The sequence below is a fragment of the Parasteatoda tepidariorum genome, chromosome 2, assembly GCF_043381705.1.
Source record: "Parasteatoda tepidariorum isolate YZ-2023 chromosome 2, CAS_Ptep_4.0, whole genome shotgun sequence".
In the NCBI taxonomy this organism is placed as follows: domain Eukaryota; kingdom Metazoa; phylum Arthropoda; class Arachnida; order Araneae; family Theridiidae; genus Parasteatoda; species Parasteatoda tepidariorum.
The window spans coordinates 41,099,587-41,124,604 of NC_092205.1; the positions used below are offsets into that span (position 1 = coordinate 41,099,587).

A 25,018-nucleotide genomic window follows, 5' to 3' on the forward strand; every position below is an offset into this window, starting at 1 on the left:
TTATGCAAAGAACTTTAACTATGTCATCTGCAAAACAGAAATAGGGCACCATAAACGCATATAGTGCTTTCTTAAAAAATTGATTGAGTGGAATCTTCGTACTTTTTCACCTTTTGTGTCTCATCTGTTGCGTTTATTATATTGAAAAAAACGAACTATTTACGAACTATACTTTGGAACGGCTTTTTAAACTTGTATATTGCGCCGGTCACCCACTGAATCTGAAATAAACAATAACAAATGAAGTCGGAAACTGAGCTTGAATAAAATTAAAATATTATGCCTCTCTTTTAACCATCAGCTTTCATCAATTAAATATACGGTATCGATTTTTATTTTTACTATTCGTTTCACTCTAATAATTATCATTATCGATGTCTGCAATTGATCTATTTGTTTTCTTTATATATGAGAGAAGTTCATTCACAAGATTATGTTATGTCTTACTATTTATTCCATTTCTTATTCATTCCATTTCTTAATTATTCAATAAACATTTTAACTTGCAAGTAGTAGCAATATTTTCTTTTCAAAATTTTAAATTTGTTGTTTAATAATGATGTGCGTTATTTTAAAATTAGTCTTTCAGCTACTGAAAAGATTATAAGTGAAAAGATTCCATTTAAGAAAGAAAAATGTAATTAGAAAATTAGTCTATGAATATAAGTATCCTTATTAAATTTAAATTAACATTAATTCTATTTTTAAAATTTTATACTTTTAATATTTATTGACTATAATTATTCAATTCTTTTCATTAAAATAACTTTACTAATCACTGAAGATTTAAGTCTTTCAGCAAATGCATTGCTATACCTTTCATCAATAGCCGTCTGGAAAATTCTTCATTGATTTTTCATTTTTATCTTATTTCATTTCATTTTTATTTAGTTGCAATTATAAGTAGTCAATGGGTAAATAATTGCTGAAATTGTTGTATATTAATCTTTTTAGATTAAAAGATGGCATATCCAGTTAGTCACAAGACTGTATTTGTATTAGACCATGGTCCCAACTTTATGGGCTCATGCCAACAAAATATGGAGTTTGACATATTCACCAAGACTAGACAACCTGGAATTACACCATTAGCACCTCTGTCTAAATCATTATGGACATGTTCAGTTGAAGCAGCAATTGAATATTGTAGAATAGTATGGGACATCTTCCCGACTGATAAATTAGTAAGTTCATAAAAAAAAAAAAGCAATTTTGATTTTTTAATCATAATGAAAAATTTTTGAATGAAATTTTATTGATAATTGCATACATAATAAATGCAATGAATATTACAAAAAAAGTTGTTAATGTGTTTCTGTTTTATTATTAAATGTTCTTTTGAAATATTAAAATTCTTTACAGATACGTTTTGTTGTAAGTGATGGATCTTCTTTAACGCTTAATAGTTGGTCACAAAATCAGCAAAGTTTAACTCATGTAAGTATTATTAGTGTAATTTATTTTTGTAAAGTATTTTATTGTACAAATACTCTTAAGTTAGTGATGCACACCTTGCTGCCCGCAGGCTACATGCAGCCTGTAAGAGCTTCTGCATACAATAAAAAAAGTTTATTTTGAAAAGTTAAAAAAAAAAAATTCGAAAATTTTAAAGTTTGCATTTGAGTCATCAATTTCTGATGTGCTCAGATTCTGTAATAAATCTACATTATTTTTCAATTGATTTTTCAACAATTATTGCTATGAAATTCTACATGGTTTTAAAAAACTCACTATTATTAATACGATATTACGATGCTCAAATTTCAAATTTAAGTAATCTCTTTTTTACTTGCTTTTTTGTTGCCAATTTCATCACAAATTCAAGTGATGCTTCGATCGTTTTTTTTAGTTTATTGGTAAAAATTTCAATGAGGTTATTAAAATCTTACTACATCTATTACAGTATTACGACTCCACGTGGCAGAATCACCGCAACACAGCAAGATTGTCATAGAACATTACAGAGTTCTTGCAGAAAGAATTTTCCTCTAGGAAACAAAATGTTTGGTTTTCTTCTCTGCAGAAATTATTGAAATTTTTTTCTTCTCTAACATTATATTTCAAAGATACCTTTTTCGCGCATTGGGAGGAGAAAGAAATGTTCATAATTTTTCTATTCTTGTTTGAGAAGAATGAAAAATGAAGAATAATGAAGTAAAAAATTTCTTTTCTACAGAAATGTTCAAAGGATTTTTTTCTTCCCTATAATTATCTTCAAAAGATGTCTTTTTCGCGCATCAGAGGGAAAATAAATCTTTGATTTTCCTGTTTTTATTTGGGAAAAATGAAAAATAAAGAATAATGAAAAAATTTTGGTTTTCTTTTCTACCGAGATTTTCAAAAGATTTTTTTTTTTCTCCAGGGTTATTATATAACAAAGTATATTATAGGTTATTATATACAAAACTTTGACTTCGTTTTTAAGGATTCCTTGGTATGACTTGGTTTTTATTTCTTAAAAATTATGATTAACTATGGTTTCTAGCTTAATTAAAAATTTCTAAATTTTTTCAACAGAAATTGTTTTGGAGTTCTTATATTCCAGTTAGTGTTTTCTACTTTATACCTAGAATAAGGAAAGAAGTAAATATCAAGAAACTGAGCTTATATGCATTGCTACTGTGTTATTTCAATAAAACTTTCAAAATATGTTGTTTTTTTGTTTAGATTATTTGTGTTAATTTTGGTTTACTATTTTAAATATTTTTAATGGTTAATTAAATATTTTTAGTGGGTAGAATATTATGTTATTGTTTTTTATTATTCATGCTATAAGTGTGGGTTTGAAAGTGTGTCTCTTGTTAAAAAATGCTTTCATACTTGTGAACATCCTTATCCTAATCTTAAATTTTTAAAATTAACTTTGTTAAAAGTAATAAATTAGTTATATGGCTTTTCAATGCTTTAGTCAACACTTTAATTAGAAAAAATTTAATTAGTTGACAAGTTTTATTACAGATGTTAGTTATTTGTAAATTATTTCATAAATTAATTGAAGTTTTAAGAATTAAATTTTTTTTACTGGAATATATGCATAATTTTGTTATTTTAATCAACTTTTTCCTTTTATTATCTCTACCATATAATGTAATTGTCCAATTTATCTAAGGATTGCATTTTTACTAGCAATTCTCAGGAATCTGACTTATAACTGACCATTTTAAATTTTAACAGTATTAATTAGTTTAATAAATAATGTTATGGTATTCTCAAGAAATTTCTTTGTCATAAGATAATTTATATGTATACTAATTTTTTTTCCTTATTACCGTGCATAAATGTGAACTTATTCAGAACTCTTATTCTCTTAAATAAGTCTCTAAACATATCTCAATATACAAAGTGTATTTAATTTTTAAAGTATTATTATTTATTTTGCTATTGAATACCATATTTACAAAGTTTTCTCTTAAATTATTGTTAATTTTTTTTATTTATTTCTAAGATTTATGTCAAATTGTGTTGAATATGATTTTGAAATTTATGTTTTACTTAGTTAATGGCAGCACTTGCTCAAGTTGGACCTCCTCAGAGTATGGCAAGCAAAGATAGCAGTATAATGCATGGTTTGAATGCTGCTATTGAGGCTTTATGTGAATGTAGTGAAATTCAGCATGAGAAACGCACATCTCTAACAGAAAATGCTGCCAAAGTTCTTAATAAAGGCAGAGTTATTTGTTTCACTAATGTAAAAAGGTATTTTTATTTTGCAAGTTAATGTATATTTTGTTTCCTGGCTTATATCCTGGTTTGAAATATCTATCAGAACTACTAGATTCTTAGATCTGTTATTGATCAGTCACACCTCTGGCTTAGCCATGAATACAGTTTTCTATTAATCTGCTTAACCCACTGACGGTTCTGCACGTAAAAAGTCGCATTTTAACCTGCAGTCTTCTCTGCATAGCAAAACCGGTTTTCCCATGTTAACTGATAGGGGAACTGTGTGTAGGGGAGAAACATTCTCCCAATTTTGCCCATTTCCTTAACCGCCAGTGGGTTAAGGTCCCATATTGTACAAACTCTCAGAAACTTTTTAAGTTTTTTCTTTATATTAATTTTTGTTGAATGAAATTAGCCGTATTGGATGAAATAGCTGTTCAGAGTAATGTTTTAAAACTTTTTATAACTGTCTGCTCAAAATTTAAAGCCACACTAACTTCGTTTTTTCCTTTTATATTATTTGGGAAATTAATATTTTTTCTTCTGTAACCAACCAAATTTTCAAAATATTTAAATATTTTCCAATATTTACATGTAAAAAAAAAAAAAAAAACATTACTTACATTTTTAATAATTGTAATATAAGTAATCTGTTAAAAACTTTAAATGCACTGTAAACTTAATTTACTTGTAAGCTATAGAAAAAGATTGAAAAAGTACAACCTGTTTGTACAAACAGGCAAAAGAACAACCTGTTTACCTGTGTGTTTAACATTAAGTTTGATATTTAGGTAACATTGCAAAAAAAATTTGACTTATTAATTTTTTTTCCTTTTAGTAATAAATGATTAAAGAAATTTGAGTTCATCTCATATGAATTAAAGTTTAAAATTAAAAACATGAAAATGTTTTCAAGTCAATATTTAACATGGTTTATCCAAAAGTATGTATTGTGTCCTTTTCAGAAACAGGCTTATTAGTTCACAGTTTTAGTTCAAAACTACCAATGATTTCAAGTGCAATATGTGCCAACTTCCAATATTTTAATAAAGTATTTTTTCTTTTTCTTAAACAAATATGTTCTTACATTTTTGAAATTCACTTTTTCTATACTTAGAAGGAAAAAAAGTTTTAATATGTTAAATATAATTCTTTATATTATATTATGCCCCTTAAGGAACAACAAAAATTAGTCATAAAACTTAGGTTATTGTAATGCATTCTGATGCTGATTGCAAATTAGTAACATGAATTGAGCAATTATTTGTACATTATTGAGCAATTACTTTTAAATACTATGTCTCAATTCTTAGTCATTCGATTTTTAAAAAAAATACATATGCTTTTTGGTTTTTCATTGTGAATGAATGTTCATTTAATTTATGACTCGAATATTAGAAAAATATTTTTTTCTTCAAATATACTATGAGGAAACAAATGTGCATTGTTTATTGTATTATTAAACGAAAGCTATTAAGCACTGTATAACCACTTAATTTTTTATCATGCATTTGAATTACTATAATTTAATTACAATGCTAATTCCCATGATTATCAAAAAAAATTATTTATTTATATTTAATCTATAATATCTGTTTTTTTATTTTAAGATACTTAGTTTTAACTTTTAAAAATAATTGTATGCTGCATTGTATATTTCCTTTTTTTGATTGCCTTTTCAAATCATCTAAACTTGTATTTCAGTGATTTAGAAGTTAATTCCCTATTAGAGTGTTACCATGATGCTCTTGTGGAACATAACAAGTTGGCTGCTAGTTCTGATAGGTAAGATTTTTTGCAAATTATTAGATGCTATTATATAAGTTTTTTCTTAATATTGCTGTTATATATGTTTTCAATTTTTATCAAATGTATTAAGCAATTTCTTATTTTTTATTTGCTTGTCCTTTTTATTACTTACAATTATTTAATTAATGCTAAACACCCTCAATATTTAAAGTACTAACTTTTACTTACCCCCCCCCCATTATTCCCTTATTAATAATTTTTTATATTTTCTCTTATTAATAATTTTTAATAATTTTTCCCATTTTCCCTTATTAATAATTTTTTTCCTCTTTACTTATGCAGGGTTAAAGTTCCAAATTTTCAGATTATCTATGTTAAGATCATTTTTTGGTACTCTGAAAAATTTTTCATATTTTTTAAACATACAACTTTAATGTGTATAGACTGTTTTTTAATGTAGTTGTCCCACAATGGGCTGATCATATGACATGGTTCTCAGTAGATCACCAAAGTCAAGCATTACTTAGCGGATAGTGAGTGGGTGGGTGAACATAGTTTGAGAATGGACTAAGGGCCCATGCCCAATGGTATCAGTCCTTGTGAAACCATTCTACCATAAAATGTTCAACTTTACACACAGTTCATTAGGTTGTCAAAGGGTGCAAGTTCTAAGTGCAAGCCAAATGGATGCTGAGCTCCCAGTGTGAGCGTTTATCAATGTCACCAACACTTAAAACGACGTTGCACAGCCTTCATTTTGCTTGCTCTCTTAAATCATGTGAAATGAAAAAAATAAAACTTATTGATTAAAAACTATCGTTTTGTTAACATTTGACATTTTGTAGCTGTTAACATTTAAAGAAACTAATAAAAGAATAATAAATATTGTTTCTTGCTTACAATTTTCTTCCAGAGAGAAACAAAATTAAAAATATTCTTTATCTCTCCTTTGATTTAAAGGCATGTCAGCATAAAATGCGCCATTCTTAATGGTCCAATCAAATACAATGATCTTGCACTGTCAAATAGTTATGTCCCATTCGACAATAAATGTTCACCTTATTTATTGTCGCCAAGTCTTGGATTCCAGTAAGACCACAAAACTATAACCTTTTTTTAATAATTCTATGAGATATATCGTAAAAGTTAGCACAAATTAAATTTCTGTCCCACGAGTTTAACTTTTTATAGCTTTTATAGTGTTTTGAAAACATATTTATATAATTTGATAACTAAATAAAACAGAACTAAATGCTTTTGCAAATGATTACTTAAATCCTGGATGAAGTATAATTATCATTGCAATGGAGTATAATTATCCATTGTGCAGCTCTTGTGCGATTTATATAAAGTATTACTACTACTCTTATTTTTGCAAAGGAAATAAAAGAATAAACAACTAAATACCAATAAAAGAATAAACAACTAAATGCCATTAAAAGAATAACAAAATACTTTTCTAATTTTTTTTTTCAAGCTATTATTACTACTGTTCTTTGAATAACTTATACTTTTTTTAATAACAAATTCATAATTATAATTCCCCTCTTGTATCTTTAGCTTGATGACTATTCAACATTGTGAATTGGTTATGGTTCATGTTTATCCTGTTAACAAGGAAAGTTGTATAACACATCTGACAAAAAAGATGGTAAGTGGTATTAAAAAAAATTGCCCGGAGCTTCACTCTAATGAATTCATATCTATTTTAACAAATCAAAAAATTAAAGCTGGATTAAAATAATAACTTCATTAAAACTGTTATCTCTTTTAATTTTGTAACTTAGCATTTGAACTCTCTTATTTCAGGCACTTGCTTTATTATAATGGCCATTTATATTGTTTTAGTGGTTTTTGTTACAGATAGGCATTTAAATTGAATAAGATTTTATTGAAATTTTATATTTTTTAATAAGTTTTTAAGGATTAGACTTTTAATCATTTATATTTGATGCTAGATGTGTATTTTTACAGGTTTCACCTTTACTCAGCACAGAACTTCACTGTGTAAAATCAGGTCGTCACTTAGCAGCTAAACTTGGCCTATTAGTTCAGCAGCATTACAATTTGGCTTCAACAACTGTTACAGGAATACCCATGAAGGTAATTTCTTAGTAATAAATTGTTGTAGCTCTATTTTGAAGTTGGTTATTTTTTAAATAGTAATTATAAGATACAAAGGTAGTTCTTTCTAACAAAATTAATTTGTTGAAAAATTTACTTTATATTGTCATTTTTGTTAGGAGGTTTGATTGATAAGGTCCCTTAATGCAGGATTTAAGTTAAAAAAGAAAAAAATTAGTTACTGCAGAACATGATACATGGATTCAAAGATCTATTAATTAGCAGTATGTAAAGAATGTACAATAAATGAGATAAGGAGAACAATTTAAAAATAAAATAAAACTAAAAATTAAAGCTTTGCATGGTTGAAGGAAAATTTGTTTTGCCAGCTTTAATAATTATTTTATAATTAATGAATTTCCAGGTTTTTAAATTGTATTCTGTTACTTGAGTCTTATCTGTTTTCAAAAATGTTTAAGTTTTTTTTTTTAATTTTGAAAATATCAAATAAAAAATTTTATAATAAGATTCAATATTTTTAAAATTTTTTTTGTAAATTGTTTGAAGTTAGACTGTTATTTATCTAGTGGTTTAATAACTGGATGATGGAGAATAAGTTTAAGAATCAGTTAAGAACTGATTTTTTGGCTTCTATAATAGTTTATTTTCAATATAATATTCATGTTTAAAATTAAAAACTTTATACAATTCGAAAAATATCATAAAAATGTAATATTTGCTTACCTATGCAAACTTCAATATATTAATGTTACTTTAAAATTATTTATTTTTTATATTTTACTCTGGTATTGTTTACTTGTTATTTGAAATTCAATAAATATGTTTCCAATTTTGTGTGTAATATTTTTTTTTTATCTTTTGTATCCTGACAGGTATGCTTGTCTATTTTTCACTATTACATTTAGGACTGAACACAACTTTTCATGCTTTGACAATGATTTTTTCATGCTTAATTCATATTAATTAATAAATAAAAAAAATAGTGAAATATTTCTTAAATCTGCTATCGTGAAATTTTATTGGATTAAAAAGAAAAAAATAAGTTTTAAATGAATAATGAAATTATTTATATGAACTTTTCTTTCTTTCTTATTTTTATAATTTGCGATAAATATTTTTTGTTGTCTCTGCATTACAATTTTATTTTTATGAGGCCATTATATTTACATCAGCTGTTGCCATCATATGTCCAGCATATATATCAATGACTCTTTGTGTGCAATTATATGCAAATGTGCTAGTGTAATGTACTTTACTTTGTATGCAAGTGAATAAATCTGTTATGATACATATTTTTTTATATGATACATATTGCTTTTTGTTTGTAGGAAGAACAAAATGCAAGTTCCTCTGCAAATTATGATGTAGAATTACTCCATCCAGCATCTGCTCATAATGAAGTTTTTAAAACAGGTCATAAAATACTTTTTGATTCATTAGCTACCTAATTTTGTTAATATTTAATATTTCAAGAATAAATTACAGATCAGAAGTGACAGTTTTTGACAAGAAACAATTTCCTATTTTCACCATTTTATGAGAAAACTTTTTAAAAACCTTATTTATTTTGTTACTTACTAATTTTTGAATTACAGTAGAGTCTTGATAATTCGAGTCTCGGTTGTTTCAGTTTTCCATAAATCCGAGCTAGTGAAAAAAAGTCAGTTTTGCTCCCAAATAATGCCTAACCCACACACAACCTGTGGAATGATTACTAAGATTGATTTTATGACGATTACTATGACTGAATGTTGAAAAACCTTATTAAAAAATATTATGTGATAAACACTGAAACTTGTGAATAGTGTGTTTAAACAAGAAACATTAGACAATTATTTTAAAGTATAATTTATCTGCTACAGTATTATAAGAAATATTAAATTTGTAGCTTGATTTAATGTAGTATATGTACTCTGATCCCATAATGAAAGGAATTTTTTTAAATATAATATGCTTTTCAATTAAATACTAAAATTTTAAAAATTGCTTTGTTCCCATTTATTTCAATATTTATTAATTTAAAATTTTTTGATAACTCGATTTTTTGAAAGTTCAAGGTAGGCTCGGTCCTGTTCACCTTGAATTATCGAGACTACCGTGTATGTAAAAAAATTTCTGTCAATATTGTTGCTCTGGCTAAAATTTGTATGCCTGTTTGCATTTTGAAAATTTTTTTTGCTCACTTTTTTTTCCAACTTCTTTTAAAGTTAATGACATCTTTTATCTACATAGGTGTTGGTAACACAGAAGGTATACAAACTGCTGTTAAAGAAGGACAATTATATGAAACAGTGACTTTAAAATGGTGTACTCCGAGATCTAGTTCTGTTGGTGAGTAAACTTTTATTAATTCAGTCTGTTTTTTTTTTTGTTAAATATCCAATAAAATACTCTGCCTGTCTTAGAATTTTTTTTATTGCCTGATAGTATGGAATGAACGATAAATTATGAGTATTCTAATTTTTTTATTTTGCTTTTAAGTTTGTTAAAATGCCACATTTATTCCAAGATCTATGAAAATGTTAAAACATGAATATAAAATAACACACCATTTAAAAAAAAGTTTTTTCAATTCTCTTGTTGAAATTGCTTTTGAAGAGTAGAAAGTTGTGTTCCATTGTATTATGAACAAATCACATGAGATTTCCTTTTTATGAGAAACAATTTTTGTTACTATGTTGCTATTAAATAAGTAGCATTCACTTTGATGATAAATTTTCTGTAAAATTTTGTTTAGTCAATAGGTGCAATTAACATAAATAAGTATTTATTTAATTAATTTTTTAAATATGCTGTATTTTATTTTATTAGAGACATATTTGTTTCCTTAATTTTCTATGTTACAGTTTTGTTTTAAGTCTAAATCTGCAAAAGTTATTGTTTTAGCTAGTAAAGAGACATGATTTCTATGGTTAAATTTTGTTGAAATGTGTATTTACAACTTTATTTTATTGTAAAGCTTTTGCAATCTATTCTTATTTTCAGCTTTTTGTAAAATTTTTACTATTTTTATTTTTGACTTTACCTGAAAGTTTTATTAAAAATTTTAATTTTGCTTTTAACTTGATTTATACACTAGAAGGAGCATGCATACAGTTTTTAGTGAGCAATTAAAAGTATTTAGTGTGCAATTTAAGTAATAATATTGTATAAATAACGTTTTATTGATTCTTAATTTCCTGTTACATAAGATTTGTAAACTGTCTTAAATAGATCTTTTGGATAATAGGAATTTATACAAAAGAGATAAGTAATTATGCTAAAGTATTTTTTTTTTTAATGAAATAAGCTTTTATTACATTTCCTCTTCTTCAATTTAGTTTGAATAATTGTTTAGAAATGCATCTTTTTCTAATGTAAATTATATTTTACGTTTAATATTTTCTTTTAGAATGAAATGAGCCTTTATCACATTTCCTCTTGTTTACTTTAGTCTTGAATAATTATCTGGAACAGGATCTTTCTGCAAAGTAAATAATGTTCGTAAGAATAAAATAAATACTACGTGTTAGACCTGAAAGCAAATTAAATGCAGTTGAATATTCTTAACTCAACTGTATTTTTATTACTTTGGATTGCACAAGTTCATTTATTTGATCAAAAATTAAGGGTTTTTATTCGTGTTTTTTTATTCATATTTTTTGCTGTTCTTATATGTTATACACTTTTTGCTAATGCTTTATTACTTTCGTTTATTTTAACAGAATTGCATTACTGTACGTCTTCTTTTCGAATCACACCAGTTGATGTGAATAACAGACCATCATCTTGCTTAACCAATTTTCTTTTAAATGGTAATGTTTTTATTAAGTGTTACTATTTTACATTTAAAAAAATTTTCTTTCAAATATTCAGCTTAAAACATCTTAATTCTGAATACTTCTTCTATTAAATAGTTAGAAAATTTAGTAACATAATGTAATCAATATTATTTTTAAAAAACTTACTAGTAGTAATGAAAAAAAAAGTACTTCGTCAAGCCAAGATGATCATTAAGGTTAAGGTTTCACAATTTCGAAACGAACAGCACAATAGCAATGTGGACAGAATTGCAGACTGGCTGCCTTTATTTCCTAGTTAGGCTAATAATCATTGATTCAATGCTGGCTGGATTTTAGGGGGCCACGTGAGATAGAATTTTAGTCTTTCCCAATGGCAGCTCAATGTCTTTATCACTGTGCTGTTGTTAGTTATTACTGTTGATAACTTAATTTTACTTGTCGGTAGTGAACTGAACATTTATAAGGAAAAACGACTTTTAAAGTAAAGAAAAGTATCACCACATGTTTGATTTCTTAAGAGAGAACAACACAGCAAAATTTTCAACAAAAAAAAATGAGAAAAAAATTTATAGAATCTTTTGATAGTTTATCCTTTTAAGATTATTGCACCAAAATATTGAATTGATTTTCATAAAAATGTAAAAGTTTAAAACACCTCACAAGCAAAAAAGTTTTTCAAAATTCAACCATTTTGTGAAAGGAATTATTTATTAGAAATTCTATGTGCTGCAAAAACTACATTCATGTAGTTTTAAAAAAATCAATTTGAATGATTTTTTTAATTTGTGATTACAGCAAGTTATGGATAATTTAAATATTACATTATAAATATTGTATTATATAAGAATGAATGTTTAAAATTTTTGTATTTGTAACATGATTAAATGAAGATTAACAATGAGTACAATAGGATAAAAAAATGTATTGAGTTAAGATTATCACAATCATTGCAAAATTCCTTAAAGAAACTTGTTTTTTAACGACTTCCATCTTAAACTGTCCAAATTGTTAGAAGTAAAACTACATTTTTCTGATCATTTAATCTTAGCATTTTTATAGTATATAGAAAAAAGAAGCAATAACAATTTGCTTATAAGCAGAATGGTTAACTTATGGACAATCAATTTAATGATAAAAAAATTTGTTGTAATTTATCTTTTAGCTTTGTTATTTCCCTAATAAATTATTACTTTTAATTATTTCCTTGTAATGTAATTTATATTAATACCTTATAATAAAACTTACTTTTATAAGTCAATACTGTTTAGTTATTTTAGTATTATTGAGTGCTTTAAAACTGTACTTTAGGACGAGCAGTAATGCTGGAAATGCCTCGAAAATCTGGCTCCAAGGTATTGTCACATATGCTTGCCAGTCATGGAGGAGAAATATTCATTCATACTCTTGGTACAGGACGATCAATATTGGAGGACCCTCCATCAATAAGTGAAGGATGTGGTGGTAGAGTGACTGATTACAGAATAAATGTATGTTTGACAAAGATTTTATGAATTTTAATCATATACAATAAAATCATATATATATGATTTTGTATTGTTTTCTCTTTCAAATTCTATAATTTTTATATTTTGAATTAGGATTTTGGAGATTTCATGAAACAAAATAGACTTGTACCATTTGAACCTCAGCCAGATAGAATTGAAAATCCTTTAGACAAAGGTAAATTAATATTATTTTTTTTAAATTGTTTACTACTTTAATTGTTTAAGTGAGTTTTTAGCGATAATATTGAATAAATAATATTTTATTGATTTTTAATTTCCTGTTACTTAATTATGAAATACCTCATATCAGCTAGTTTTTGATGAATTAGATTTTAAATTTAGTATGAAAAATAGACCTTTTAGATTATATAAATTTAAATATAAGAGAGTAATAGTATTCAACTAAAGTATTTTAGTTAATATATTTGTACTGTTAAGAGATGTACTTTTTTGTTTAAAAATTAGCAAGATGTCTCATTTTTTAAAAATTACATATTAGTTTTCGAGTAATTAAATTGTATGGTATTTGTATTTAAAGCTGTTTCTGCATTTTAATAGTTTTCTCTTTAAAATTTTTCTTATCTATAAACTATTTTGTTTGTTGATATCATTGTTTTTTTTAAATACTTAAAATATTTATTAATTGTATTTTGCACTTAATTTTGCATATATTATTATATATCTTAATTTCTAAATATTTCAAATTGTCTAAAATTTGTGATATTTAGAAGAAAATGATGTGAAGTTAAAAAAATTAATTTTTTATGGACATTTATTAGAAATCTGCTTCACAAATGTTTCTCTTTAAATACAAATATACACAAATAAAATAATTACTTTCTTTTGCTATTGGTCTTCTGCTGTTATTCTTATTCTATTGTCCCTCATTGTAAAAGTATTATAACTCTATATTTTTAAAATATGCATTATTTTGCTTAATTGCATATACATTTTATGATTTCTTTCTTTTTAAAAGTAAAGTAACCCCAATAATTGTATGAAATTTACACAAATGGATCGCACTAAATAATCATTATTAGTACTGCAAAAAATTTCAAACTTAAATAGATAGCTTTTTTTATTGAAATTCATTTACAAAGAAATGATCTACTATTAATAAATGACTCATGTCTTTCTTTTATTATTTTTTAATGGTTTGCCTCTTTACTATAAAATTTTCGTTTTTCTTTATTTAAAAATTGTTATTACCAAACTTGTTCAGATAAAAATAATTGATTTGGTTGTACCCTTTGTAAATTTTTTGTTAATTAGTTTATCTTTTCAAGTTTTATTGCCATAATTGGCTATTTCAGCTGATAATAGTTAATATTATTAAAATGATAATAGCTTCTGTTTTGGTCTTAAATTTTGATGAGAGGCAACTGATGAGTATTTACTTAAATTAATTACAGTGTATTTGTATATTGTGGTATATTTAATTATTTATGTGTACATAACATAAATGTAATGTCATTCCAATTGTCTAGTGAGCAGAAATAGAACTTTTATCTTAATATATTAAATAGCACAATTGGATTATTTGTTATTTTATTAATTGGACTTCCCCGTTCTTATCTCTTTATCTACATATTCATAATCTATATTCCTTAATCTGAAATGATTTTTAAACTTATTTAAGCCTCATTATACATTTTTACCTACTTTGAAATGATTTTTTTCTATTACTAATGTATTTATTTATTTATTTATTTTATAGCAAAAAAGAAATTAGCAAGACTCACACAATATTGGCCTATTGTCATTGGCCATACTACCATATTCAATATGGCTAACACAGTGCCAGTATGTAAAAAAATATTTAATTATTTTTTTAAATAAATATTTAAGTTTTTTATTCATGATTACTCTTTAAACTTTATCAAAACCTGCAAGCTCTGTAAAGTTTAAAATGTTACTATTCAGGAAAATGTATTCCATAAAATATTGCATGCATTTGTTATATATATGTATGTATCAAATTACCTTTGTTTCTTTTCATTCTCACATGGCAAGTCTTGAAAATGAGCACCTATTTTTGAGTGCTTTAAACATGTCCTACCGTTATTTCTTATTTGTATATTTTTGAAGTGAATGAAGCTTTTAATCTAGTAATATCTTACTGCTTTAATTTCTTGAGATTATTTAATGGGTATGATTTATAAAGGTGTTATAAAATAAACCGTTTTGAGTTTATAAAAAAAATCTAGATTTTTTTTTCTCACGAAATTAAGATTCAGATAAATTGCTGTTTGACACTTTATTGCATCACAGTAATAAATTAAAATATGATTTATATTAGTTAAATTTTAAAATCCAACTTAATTTGTGTTGTGAAAAGATTATTACCCATATTGTGAAAAGATCATTACCATTATCAATATTATAAAAGAAGCAAAAATTAAGAAACATACTTCAAAATTCTTAGCATTTAATTATAAAGCATGATTAACACACATCAATTGAAATGTAAGATTGTGTATACATTAAGACTAGTACAAGGATGAAAAAGTACAGTGCAATATATTAGCTTGATTGGATTAAAAATGTGAATTGATATGTGTAAGTGTAAAGTATGTAAGAATGTTATTGAAATGTTTTTTCATTATTACAGTTATTAATTGAAGTGGTCAATGTTATATGTATGTAAAATTTTTACAAGTTTCTTTTTTTGTCGTTGGTTTTGGAATATCAATCACAGATTGTCAAATACCAAGTAGTTTTCTAGACTACCTAAAGAGAATCCTACAATTTGGAGGCAATTAAAACAATCTAAGATCACACATTTTACATTTAAAGTTAAAAATTGCAATTCCAGGATACAATTATATAATATGATCTGAGATAAAGCAAGTCTGTTCTTTTTGTGTTAAAGTAAAATAAATAAATAAATTTTTAAAAAAAACTAACTACTCTTGTCTTCTAAAAATACCTTAGTGTGAATTAAATTGTTTTCCATACCCAATAGAGTATTTCGTTATCTTTATTATAAAAAACTCCTTCAAATTATGGTTTATAATGTTCCTTTATTTCCAGCAAATATCACCTTTACTGGAATTAATAACCAAAGAAACTCTTGATCAAAATGAGGTCACAAACTGTAAAAAAGTAATTTATTATCTTGTGGACTATGAAAATAGGGGACTTCCACTGCCTGTACCAACTGTTGGAACAAGGGGAAAAGGGCCTAAAAAGTATGCCTTAAGCTTTTTTTCTGATGTTTCTTAAATATTTTAAAAATAATATGACACAACATTGGTAAAGACATAATTTTTATTGTTAACTGTGATTAAAAAAACTCTTCTTGAATGATTTTAGCCCTGGAAAATCTCTTAGGACAATGCATTTCTTTTGTATTCTACATGATACTTGTGTCAATATAAAAAAAATAATGCTTAATTTATTTATAAAATAAATTGCCAACTATTATTGATGAAAGTTCATAAGAATCTCAATCAAAATCATGTGCTGGTAGTTAAACTTACGAATTTTCAGCACAGAAGGATTTATGGGAACCTTTTTTTTTATTCACATTTTCCTATTATATATTTATATATTGCACAAAAATGGAAACTTAGCGTATACTCTCGATTATTCGTGTGCAGGTTATCCGGTTTATGGTTTATCCGGGCTATCCGAGCCCGGATAAACCACAAACCGGATAATCCGCGCTCCTTTCGAAGTCACAAAAAATGTTTTTAAAGAGAAACATTTTCAAGATTATCATGCATGTAAAATATATGTTGATATGAATAGAAATCTTGTCAAATCAGTCTCGCCATTTATTAACAGAATATGAATCTAATATTTTTTATTGATAATAATCGCTGCAATAGTAGGTTATGAAGTTATAACACTTTTTGAAAGCAATATTCATTATTGGATGCAGTATATTAGCAGCATGGTCAAAGGTAAAATCGTCTACGTCATCACGATCATAGAGAAAGATCATACCCCTTGATCTTCTTATATTGAACAATATGATAACAGTATTTTTGAACAAAGAAAAGAAATTGTAGTTTAGAAATTCTTGAGGAAAATTTAGATGATTCGTTCCAAAGTGATGTATGTGAGCTTGACTTCCAGTATTTAACAGATGAGGAAATTGTTACTAACTGTGTTGTTAAATCAAATAGTGATGATAGTACTGATGCAGAAGATGTAATAAATGATGGAAATACAATTCCTGATTCTACTGCTCTACAATCTGTGGAAACTTTATTAGATTGATTATGTGGGAGAACGAGGATTTGATTACGGTGACGTTACTACGGTATGTAAAATCTGTGTCAATATACGGCAAGAGATGAACAAGCAGCAGAAGCAAAGACGCATTACACATTTTTTTAAGCAGTAAATGTTAAATTCCTAATTTGATGTTATACAGCATGCAAATGTAAGTAATTTTTATATTTTTTGTACTAATGTTAATTTTTTCTTTAATAAAAAGGAGTTTTCAGATTATCCGTGTTTTTCAATTGTCTGTGCGACCTGTCCCGGTGATTAACCCGGATAATTGGGAGTGCACTATATATATATATATATATATATATAACGTCGTTACTGAGTGGAGGGATTAAAACAGTCTTAGGCAGGGAAGGAGGGTACAAAATTTATTTATTAATTATTAGACAGAGAGCAGTCATAAAAGTGGCCACAAAAAGTTGTGCTTCTTATTTTAAGTTAGGGAAAATCTTGAAAAATAAATCCGTAAAATGTTTCATTTTAGGGCATAGGAGAAATCTTAGTAATTGTAATTGGTTTATTAAATAGGTCGCGCGAATCCCACAAAAAGCAAATGGGAAAATATCTTGCTTTTAATTAATGCATACTTGAGCCAAAAAAGATTTAAAAGACAGGATGTGATTTAAAAGTGTGAGAAAGTGTTCCGATTAGCATAATAAAATAAAATAAAAGGATTTTATATATATATGGTCTTTATTTTGTAAGTAGACATTTTTATGATTTTACAATTTCAGCAGTTTTTACAAATTCATTATTTTTATTTATAGGGAAGAATTGTATCGACTTATGTGGAATGAATTAGAAGCATATGTCAGGTGTCATTGTTTGACAGCTGAGCACCAAAGTGTACTGGAATGCTTATTGGAATGCCGAAAGCCTAACATAGAAGGTGAAGGCTCAGCTTCAATAGCGAGTGTAAAAGCGCAACTTGGAGCTCAGAGTCCTTCTCACTCTCCAATTAAAAAATTGGACAAAATTAAAGAGGAAAAGGATATGGATATTGACGAACATAAAGATACTGATAGGTATAATTAAAGATAACTAATAGTTGATTAAAAAATTGTTTTTATGTTTTTAAGATTGGAATAACTTTAAAATGTGTGTGACATTTAAGTGGTAACTAAAAATTTTGAGTCTAATTTACAGAAATTATTAGTGTTATATAATCATATAAAATTTAGATATAATTTCACTAAAATATGTAATGTTTTGTCGATCGATGATCTCAAATGTGTCAATCTACACATTAGAATTAGTTACACCCTACTTGAGAGATTTAAGGTGGTTCATCTTGATTGTCAGATAGAGTTCTGACTAAGAATCGATATATGATCTGGCTAGGAATAATCTAGATGGCCAGATAGATTTGTGACTCTATCCAATGCTTAACTCTCTTTTGATAAAACAATTATATTAAGTAAAAAGAATTTAGTCATGTATTTAAAAAAATTTTATCTCAATTACAAATACTCTCATACTCTTGTTTGCTACTCATAATTTATGCATATTAGGTTACAAGAATTAAAAAGTAGCACAATAGGCTAAGCAAATACCATTGTGTATGAAAAAAATGTTAACTAGTTAAAACTTAATGTTTGCACTCGTTTTTTATGCTCACACAACTTTTGTTCTTTTTTCGTGAAAGTAAATTTAAAAAAAATTGTTACTTATGCTTCTGCAACTTTGTTTTTTTTTTTTCTTTTTTATGAACCTTGCACTTTGAATTAGCAGATAATTTCACAATTCAAGTTGGTAAAGGCAATAATTTTTATTTGTGTCTTATTTTATTTTTGTTGAACTAAAAAATCAATTATAAAAATTTCAAAATGAATATTAGTACCATCACACTTGCATCTTTTCTTAATTACACATACTTTGGTCTTATGTATTTGATTGGTTGTAGCTTGAAGTAGTGGATTACAATTCTTACCAAATATTTTGTCATTTTTTTCCATTACCAACTGGACCTAAAGGCAACAGAAACTGACTTTTAGGCTTATCTTCATCACCTGATCTTTGAACTTCATTTGTTGGATCATTGCGATATGACATTTTATTTTCATTTTATGGGTTATTTAACTTTTTTAATGTAATTATATTATTACCATTGCTATCAGCAGAAAAAAAAATTCAGCTTTTTTCTCCAAGATTAAATTGGAGATTTATAGGTTTAAATAATGTTAATATGAAGTGTTCAATTAGTAATCAAATATTACACTTAATTTTTTTATGTAACACTCATAAAATTTTTAAACTGTTATAAAATAAATTTTCACTTCTATTTCAGGTCTAGGGCTTATGAAAATTTAAGTGATTCTTTTAATAAAGTGCCACCTATAAAAAAGATTAAACTTAATCTTGAGGCTATGAAAACACCCGCTACAAAATCTTTATTATCGCTCTGGACTGAAAGACTGACTGTTGAACATGAAAAACGTTTTGTTGAATTTGTTGGTCGGGTTAATGGTAATGGACCTGCTAAATTGTACCCCAATATGAAATCTGATGGGTAAGTATATAAAGTGGAAGTTAAAGAATTTTTTGACTTACTTACAAAAGATTTTCATTATTATGGGCAGTCTTTAAAAAATTATTTTGTCAAAATATTTAGTGTTCTTTCTTCTTTATGTTGCTAGAAAATTTTGAATATTCCCTGTATGAATTCTCAAATTCTGTTTTGTTCAAGTGGCTGGATACTGTTTATTATGTATAAAGATATTTAATGATAAATTTGAAAAGAAACTTAAATTACAGGGAAGAAATTGTTTTTCTAAAAAAAGAAACATTTATTGAATGTTTTGTTATAACAAAGATTTCTGTTTTGACATAAAAGATGCCAAAGTTGAATTGATGAAAAAAAACCATTTTGTAAGTGAAAGGTTTTTTTTTAACTTTTGTGTTAACACAGTATTTTGTATGTCCTTGTCATGAAATTTAATTCGGAATATCTTATAACTCCAGAACCATTAGTGCTAGGGTTCTGAAATTTAGACATCAAGTACAAGGAGTCATTTTAGCCTGATCCTGAGAGTCGTTTAAAAATTATTAATTCGTTTGAAAAATATGTTCGGAAAAAGATTTTTTTCAAATTAGTTGTTGCTAGGGTATCTAAAACTGTAATTCCTTTACGTTTAAGATTCTGCATATTCTTTATGTTTAATACTTTTTAGATGCTGAATAATCAACTTGGATAGCATCACTTTGTCACTGAATTAGTATTTGTAAAGTTATCTGAAACTCAAGTGTTTATTTTGCTTATAGATGTGACTTTCAGACATGTTCTTATAAAATTAATTTGCAATTGCAATTGAAATAACAAAAAAAGTTATGTACTAAAAAGCGCAGTTAATATTAAAAAAGTTAGTGATTGGTTCAAAGGAAGTGTAAAAAATCATCATACTATTATTGATGCTTAGTTAATTTTGATAATTAGTTCTGCTAGTATTAGGATAATAGAGGTTGTTTTTGATAGATAAAAAATATTCTATTATAAGTACTGCTACAAACACTGTGATAATAGTTTTTTTTAAATTTATTTTACTCTACACTGAAATTAGACTGACTAGCATAAGTTATTCTCAAGCAACAGCGTTATGCTAATAGATTCTGATTAAACTTAACCTTTACTTGGATGGGAGGAAATTCTTAAAAAGTGTTTTGTTTAATCTAATAACGTTAGGTAAATAAATTATAAATAAAAAAATTCATTTTAGCTTCATTAATTTTGCCAGTATATGTCTCAAATCTTTGTGACTTGAATATCAGAATATCATGTTCTGAGCTGTGAAAATAGTTATTGATATATTGGAATCTAATTCCAATTCCGAATTCTCCTAAGAGCTTGATTCTGACTTACATTCAATTAGAATTTCCATTGAATCCCTGGAAAGTATTATTAATTGCTATGTTATCATTCTTAATCAACTTTCTTGTAGCATTCCTTATTTAGTCTTTTAATTTAATATATAATTTCATTTTTAGTCTAATACTAAAAAACTATCTTCAGTTTTTTGCTCTATCTGCCAACAGTAATTGCAAAATGGTTCTCACTAGTTATACACAATACAAATACATCTGACCATAAATCAAGGTTTACTATCAGTTTCAAATTTGCAAACATGGGAAAATATCAACAACAAAAAAGGAGCAAATCACAGTTTATTTAAAGACTTTACAAATCGTTACACACAGCATGAAATAAAATGATTTTGTGTGTAACTAATGAGAATCAAGTTGATATAGTTTCAGTTAATTTTTCAGATGTTATGTTCATTTTATATCAAGTTTGTCTTAAAATGTGTTTCAAGACTATCTTATAAAATTTTTAATGAGAGCAGAGAAAAAGTCAGTATTTCTTAAATAACAATAAAAACATAAGTAAACTGCTGAAACTAATCCTGAGAAACTAAATAAAACATTACAGAGAAAGACAAATTCATAAATTCATAAGGCGTTTGTAGCCACCACCACAAGCTACAATGCACTTTTGAAATCAGTCAGTGGCTCTTTATCAGTTGCAATTGGCACCAATTATTAATTGGTAATATGAAATATTTCCATTGTTATGTGAAGCAAATTCATGTATAATTTTCTAAATGACAGTAAAGAGTAACTTGTTTTTTTATTATGTTTATTAAAGAAAAAGCTGATAATCCTTTTAGTCAGTCATCCAAGTACAATTCTTCATTGGTGTTACATTCAGAAGGAAATGCACAAAATTCTCAGACAAAATAACAAAACTCTACAGTGTAAATTTTTATTTATTTATTTATTTTTGCATTTTGATTAATATACCACAGGAATAAGAACTAGCATTTATCAACTATAATTTTTTATGCATGTAATATTTGTCTTTGTAAGGATAATCAAGAGTTTAATGTAATGGGTTTTTGAAAATTATTTGCACTACATATATATAAGTCTTTTTCAACTGATAAATGGCGTAACATGAATAAAATCTGTTGTTAGATTTACTATTTTTAAATTTGTAATAAATTAAATAACTTTTTCTAAAGTAAGAAATATTTCTTAGGAAGATTAAAGAAAAAAAATCTCGCACTCAATGTTTGCAACTCAAAGATGTTCTCCTCACCATGTCTATGTTTGAAAGGGCCTTGTTAAAATTAATTGTTTTAAGCTTGGCAAAAAATAAAAATTGTGAAATATCTTATTTTCTTAGTATGGATGTCTACATAATTTACTTTATTTCTTTTTTCATTCTTATGTATTTTAACATCTCTTTCCTTACATTCATCTTTCTTTTGTACCTTAGGAATGGTGATGGGTCTTAACATCTAGAAATAAAGTCTATATTTGTCAGGTAACTTAGTTCTGACATTAAATGTGTGCATGACTCTATTAACATGGATAAAAGTTATTCAGTTTTTAAAATAAAATTCATGAGGGCGTAATTGATTTTTGTAATTTTTTATAAAATTATTAGAAACTCTCAATGTGAAATATTTTAAGAATTTATTAGAAATTATTAAATTTTTCAAAATAGTTATCTTCCAAAAAGAAAGAAAATAACTGTTTGAAAATTGAATTGTATTGGGAAAAGATTCCTAGCAGCCCTCCCACAACTTTCTAACTTCTTCTGTTATCTTCTTTTGCTTCATTTTCTAGTTGTTTGGTATTTCAAACAATTTTCTATAAAATCTGCAAACTGTTAAAATTTTCTAATGGTAATTAAAACATTTGTGTGCAAATACATTACCATATTTATGTAAACTTAATAGTTAATGTATTTTATGTTAACTACAATTATTTTCGTAAAAAATGTAAAAAGAATTTTTTTCTCTCGCATTTTTGTAAAATAGGCATAACAAAAAATATCGTTATTAAGTAAATGCTAGAGCAAATTAATTGCATTGCGACTTTTTTATTTTTATGAAAACATATCAACTTCTCATAGTAACTTAAATGTTTTTGAATTTTTTTAAATTGTTATTTGTTGTTGTTAATTGTTGTTTGAAATTTTATTAACAGTAAAATAATTTTGTAAAAGCTATTTTATTTGACCCAGTTATGAAGAAAACCTGAAAAATATAACGCTGTTTCTCAATATTATTAAAAAGTTTTTGCTAATAAACAAAGTCCTTTAAATAATTTTAATAACAATAAATGTCTTTGGTGTTCTTCCACCTTTAAAATTATGAACTAGAAGCACCATTATTTAGAATGAAGCAAACTAAACGATGTAATAGTTTAATGTAAGCCAATAATTTTAACAATGAAGATATATTTATTTGACACCCACTTTATGTCTTTATACAACTAACTTTTTTTTTACAGGGGTAAATAGTATCACAGATTGTAGAGCATGAATTATACCATAAAAGTACTCTGCTTTTCAGCTGCCACGAGCTTCATCTGTCATTATGTTCATTATTTTATTTGTACAGTTTAAATTTGTAAAAAAATGTTTTGAATAAAATTTATCATTGTTTTAGCTTCATAGTTTTATTTTTTTACAATTTTTTTTTTAAAAAACTGTTACATATTACATGTTACATATTTCAAAATTATGTTGTTTTAATATCAGGTAAAACATAAACTATCAGTTTACTAAAGAATTTTTCTGGGTTGAAATGTGACATATATTTCGAGATTCTGAATCTAAAGTATGGTTTTAAGTTTATTTCTGAAATGTAATAGTGTTAATCTATTTATTTGGTTTACTTACTTTATTTTAGACAGTTTCACTTTTATTATGGTAAATCCTATTTCTTCAATTTTTTATTGCATTAATTTCTGTTCTTGAAAATGCCTTGGCACTTATGTAAAGGACTATGTGAATAACTTCCAACATTATTTGTTGAGATTGACCTTAAAGAAGAAAATATGAATCCAATATTTTGATGTCTAGCAAATAATGATAGATTTTTTTAGAATTATTGCTTTTTATTTTAATTTATTTGAGTTTGAAATAAATATTAACTTTTCTACACTTATCTTTAATCAATTATTGACTTTATTACACTTAACTTTATCTTGATCTTGGCTAGGACTGGGCGATATAAGAAATTTTATATCATGATGCATCGTCAGTTTTCCATCGCGATATAGCGATGTATCGCGATATAGTATTTTTGAAATTCATTTACTTGTATGGCGCAGAAAGTCAGATTTCTATCAAAACTTCATACTCACATTGATTTAAATCAATTTATGAATTTGATGTACATGTTTTGCTTAAGAAAGATATTAATGTTATATTTTCTAAAAATGATCGCGCAAATAACGAAAGATTTCTTAGTTTAAAGATAAATAATAAAAAAATAAACAAAATTGAAATTTATCAATATATTTACCTAACAATATAGAAAGAAAATTTAAAAAATAAGTTCGTTAAAAATTATTCCTATGCTTAAAACAAAGTGCTAAATAAATTAAACAAAAAAAACCACTTTTAAAGCACTATTTTTTATCATTATTATTTAACATAAGTAATAAAGTTAAATTGAATAATTACCGAATCATGAACGAAAAAACAAAGTAAGGTTTAATTTCTTAAATTATGATATTCGATAATATGTTCAACAGACAATATTGAAAGAAAATTAAAAAAACATGATTATACTCTTTAATAAAACGAAGTGCTAAATGATTTTTTAAAAAAAAATTCGCAATCGCAAACATAACTAATTTTTTTGAATAAACAAAGTTGATTGACTTATGTCCAAAACCAAAAGAGGAAAAATAAGTTTTGTTATAATTTTATTTATAAAAATGAAAACAACTAAAGATTTATAAATTTAAAATAGGTAATAAAAACCCATTAAATTATTATTTTGTCCAAAAAGTTTTTAATAAATTAAAATAAAGTAAAAAATAGCCTAACAAATTTAATTACTTTTTAATTTAATTCTTTATGGGCACTTTAAATTAGATTTCCGTTTGTAATAAATTCAATAATGTAAAATAATACTTAAACATATAATATCAAAATTAATTTTCACATTTAAAAATAAAAAAGAAAGTTTTGTTTCA

General features: G+C 25.7%; 2 protein-coding genes across 4 annotated transcripts in view; one reads left to right on the forward strand and one right to left on the reverse strand.

Moving 5' to 3' along the window:
- The window catches only part of LOC107452565 (minichromosome maintenance 10 homolog), a 35,446-nt gene extending 35,213 nt beyond the window's left edge, over window positions 1-233 (reverse strand). Inside the window, exon 1 of the mRNA XM_043046732.2 lies at window positions 103-233. The gene's annotated coding sequence lies outside the window, so the exon portion shown is untranslated. The remainder of the gene's footprint in view (window positions 1-102) is intronic.
- LOC107452566 (integrator complex subunit 13 asun) lies at window positions 185-23,477 on the forward strand. 3 transcript variants are annotated; one of them, XM_016069059.4, is made up of 18 exons: window positions 185-322; window positions 955-1,184; window positions 1,363-1,437; window positions 3,497-3,696; window positions 5,368-5,448; window positions 6,973-7,063; window positions 7,387-7,515; window positions 8,826-8,910; window positions 9,730-9,828; window positions 11,202-11,291; window positions 12,588-12,766; window positions 12,878-12,959; window positions 14,502-14,587; window positions 15,818-15,975; window positions 17,794-18,051; window positions 19,314-19,535; window positions 22,299-22,346; window positions 23,321-23,477. In XM_016069059.4, the coding sequence occupies exons 2-17, from the start codon at window positions 963-965 to the stop codon at window positions 22,315-22,317; spliced, it is 2,076 nt and encodes a 691-aa protein (XP_015924545.1). In that variant the 5' UTR covers window positions 185-322; window positions 955-962; the 3' UTR covers window positions 22,318-22,346; window positions 23,321-23,477. The 3 variants fall into 3 exon arrangements, with proteins under 3 accessions (XP_015924545.1, XP_015924548.1, XP_015924546.1); XM_016069060.4 differs by lacking the exon at window positions 185-322 and adding an exon at window positions 387-637; XM_016069062.4 differs by lacking the exon at window positions 22,299-22,346.
- The last annotated feature ends 1,541 nt before the right edge of the window (window positions 23,478-25,018 follow it).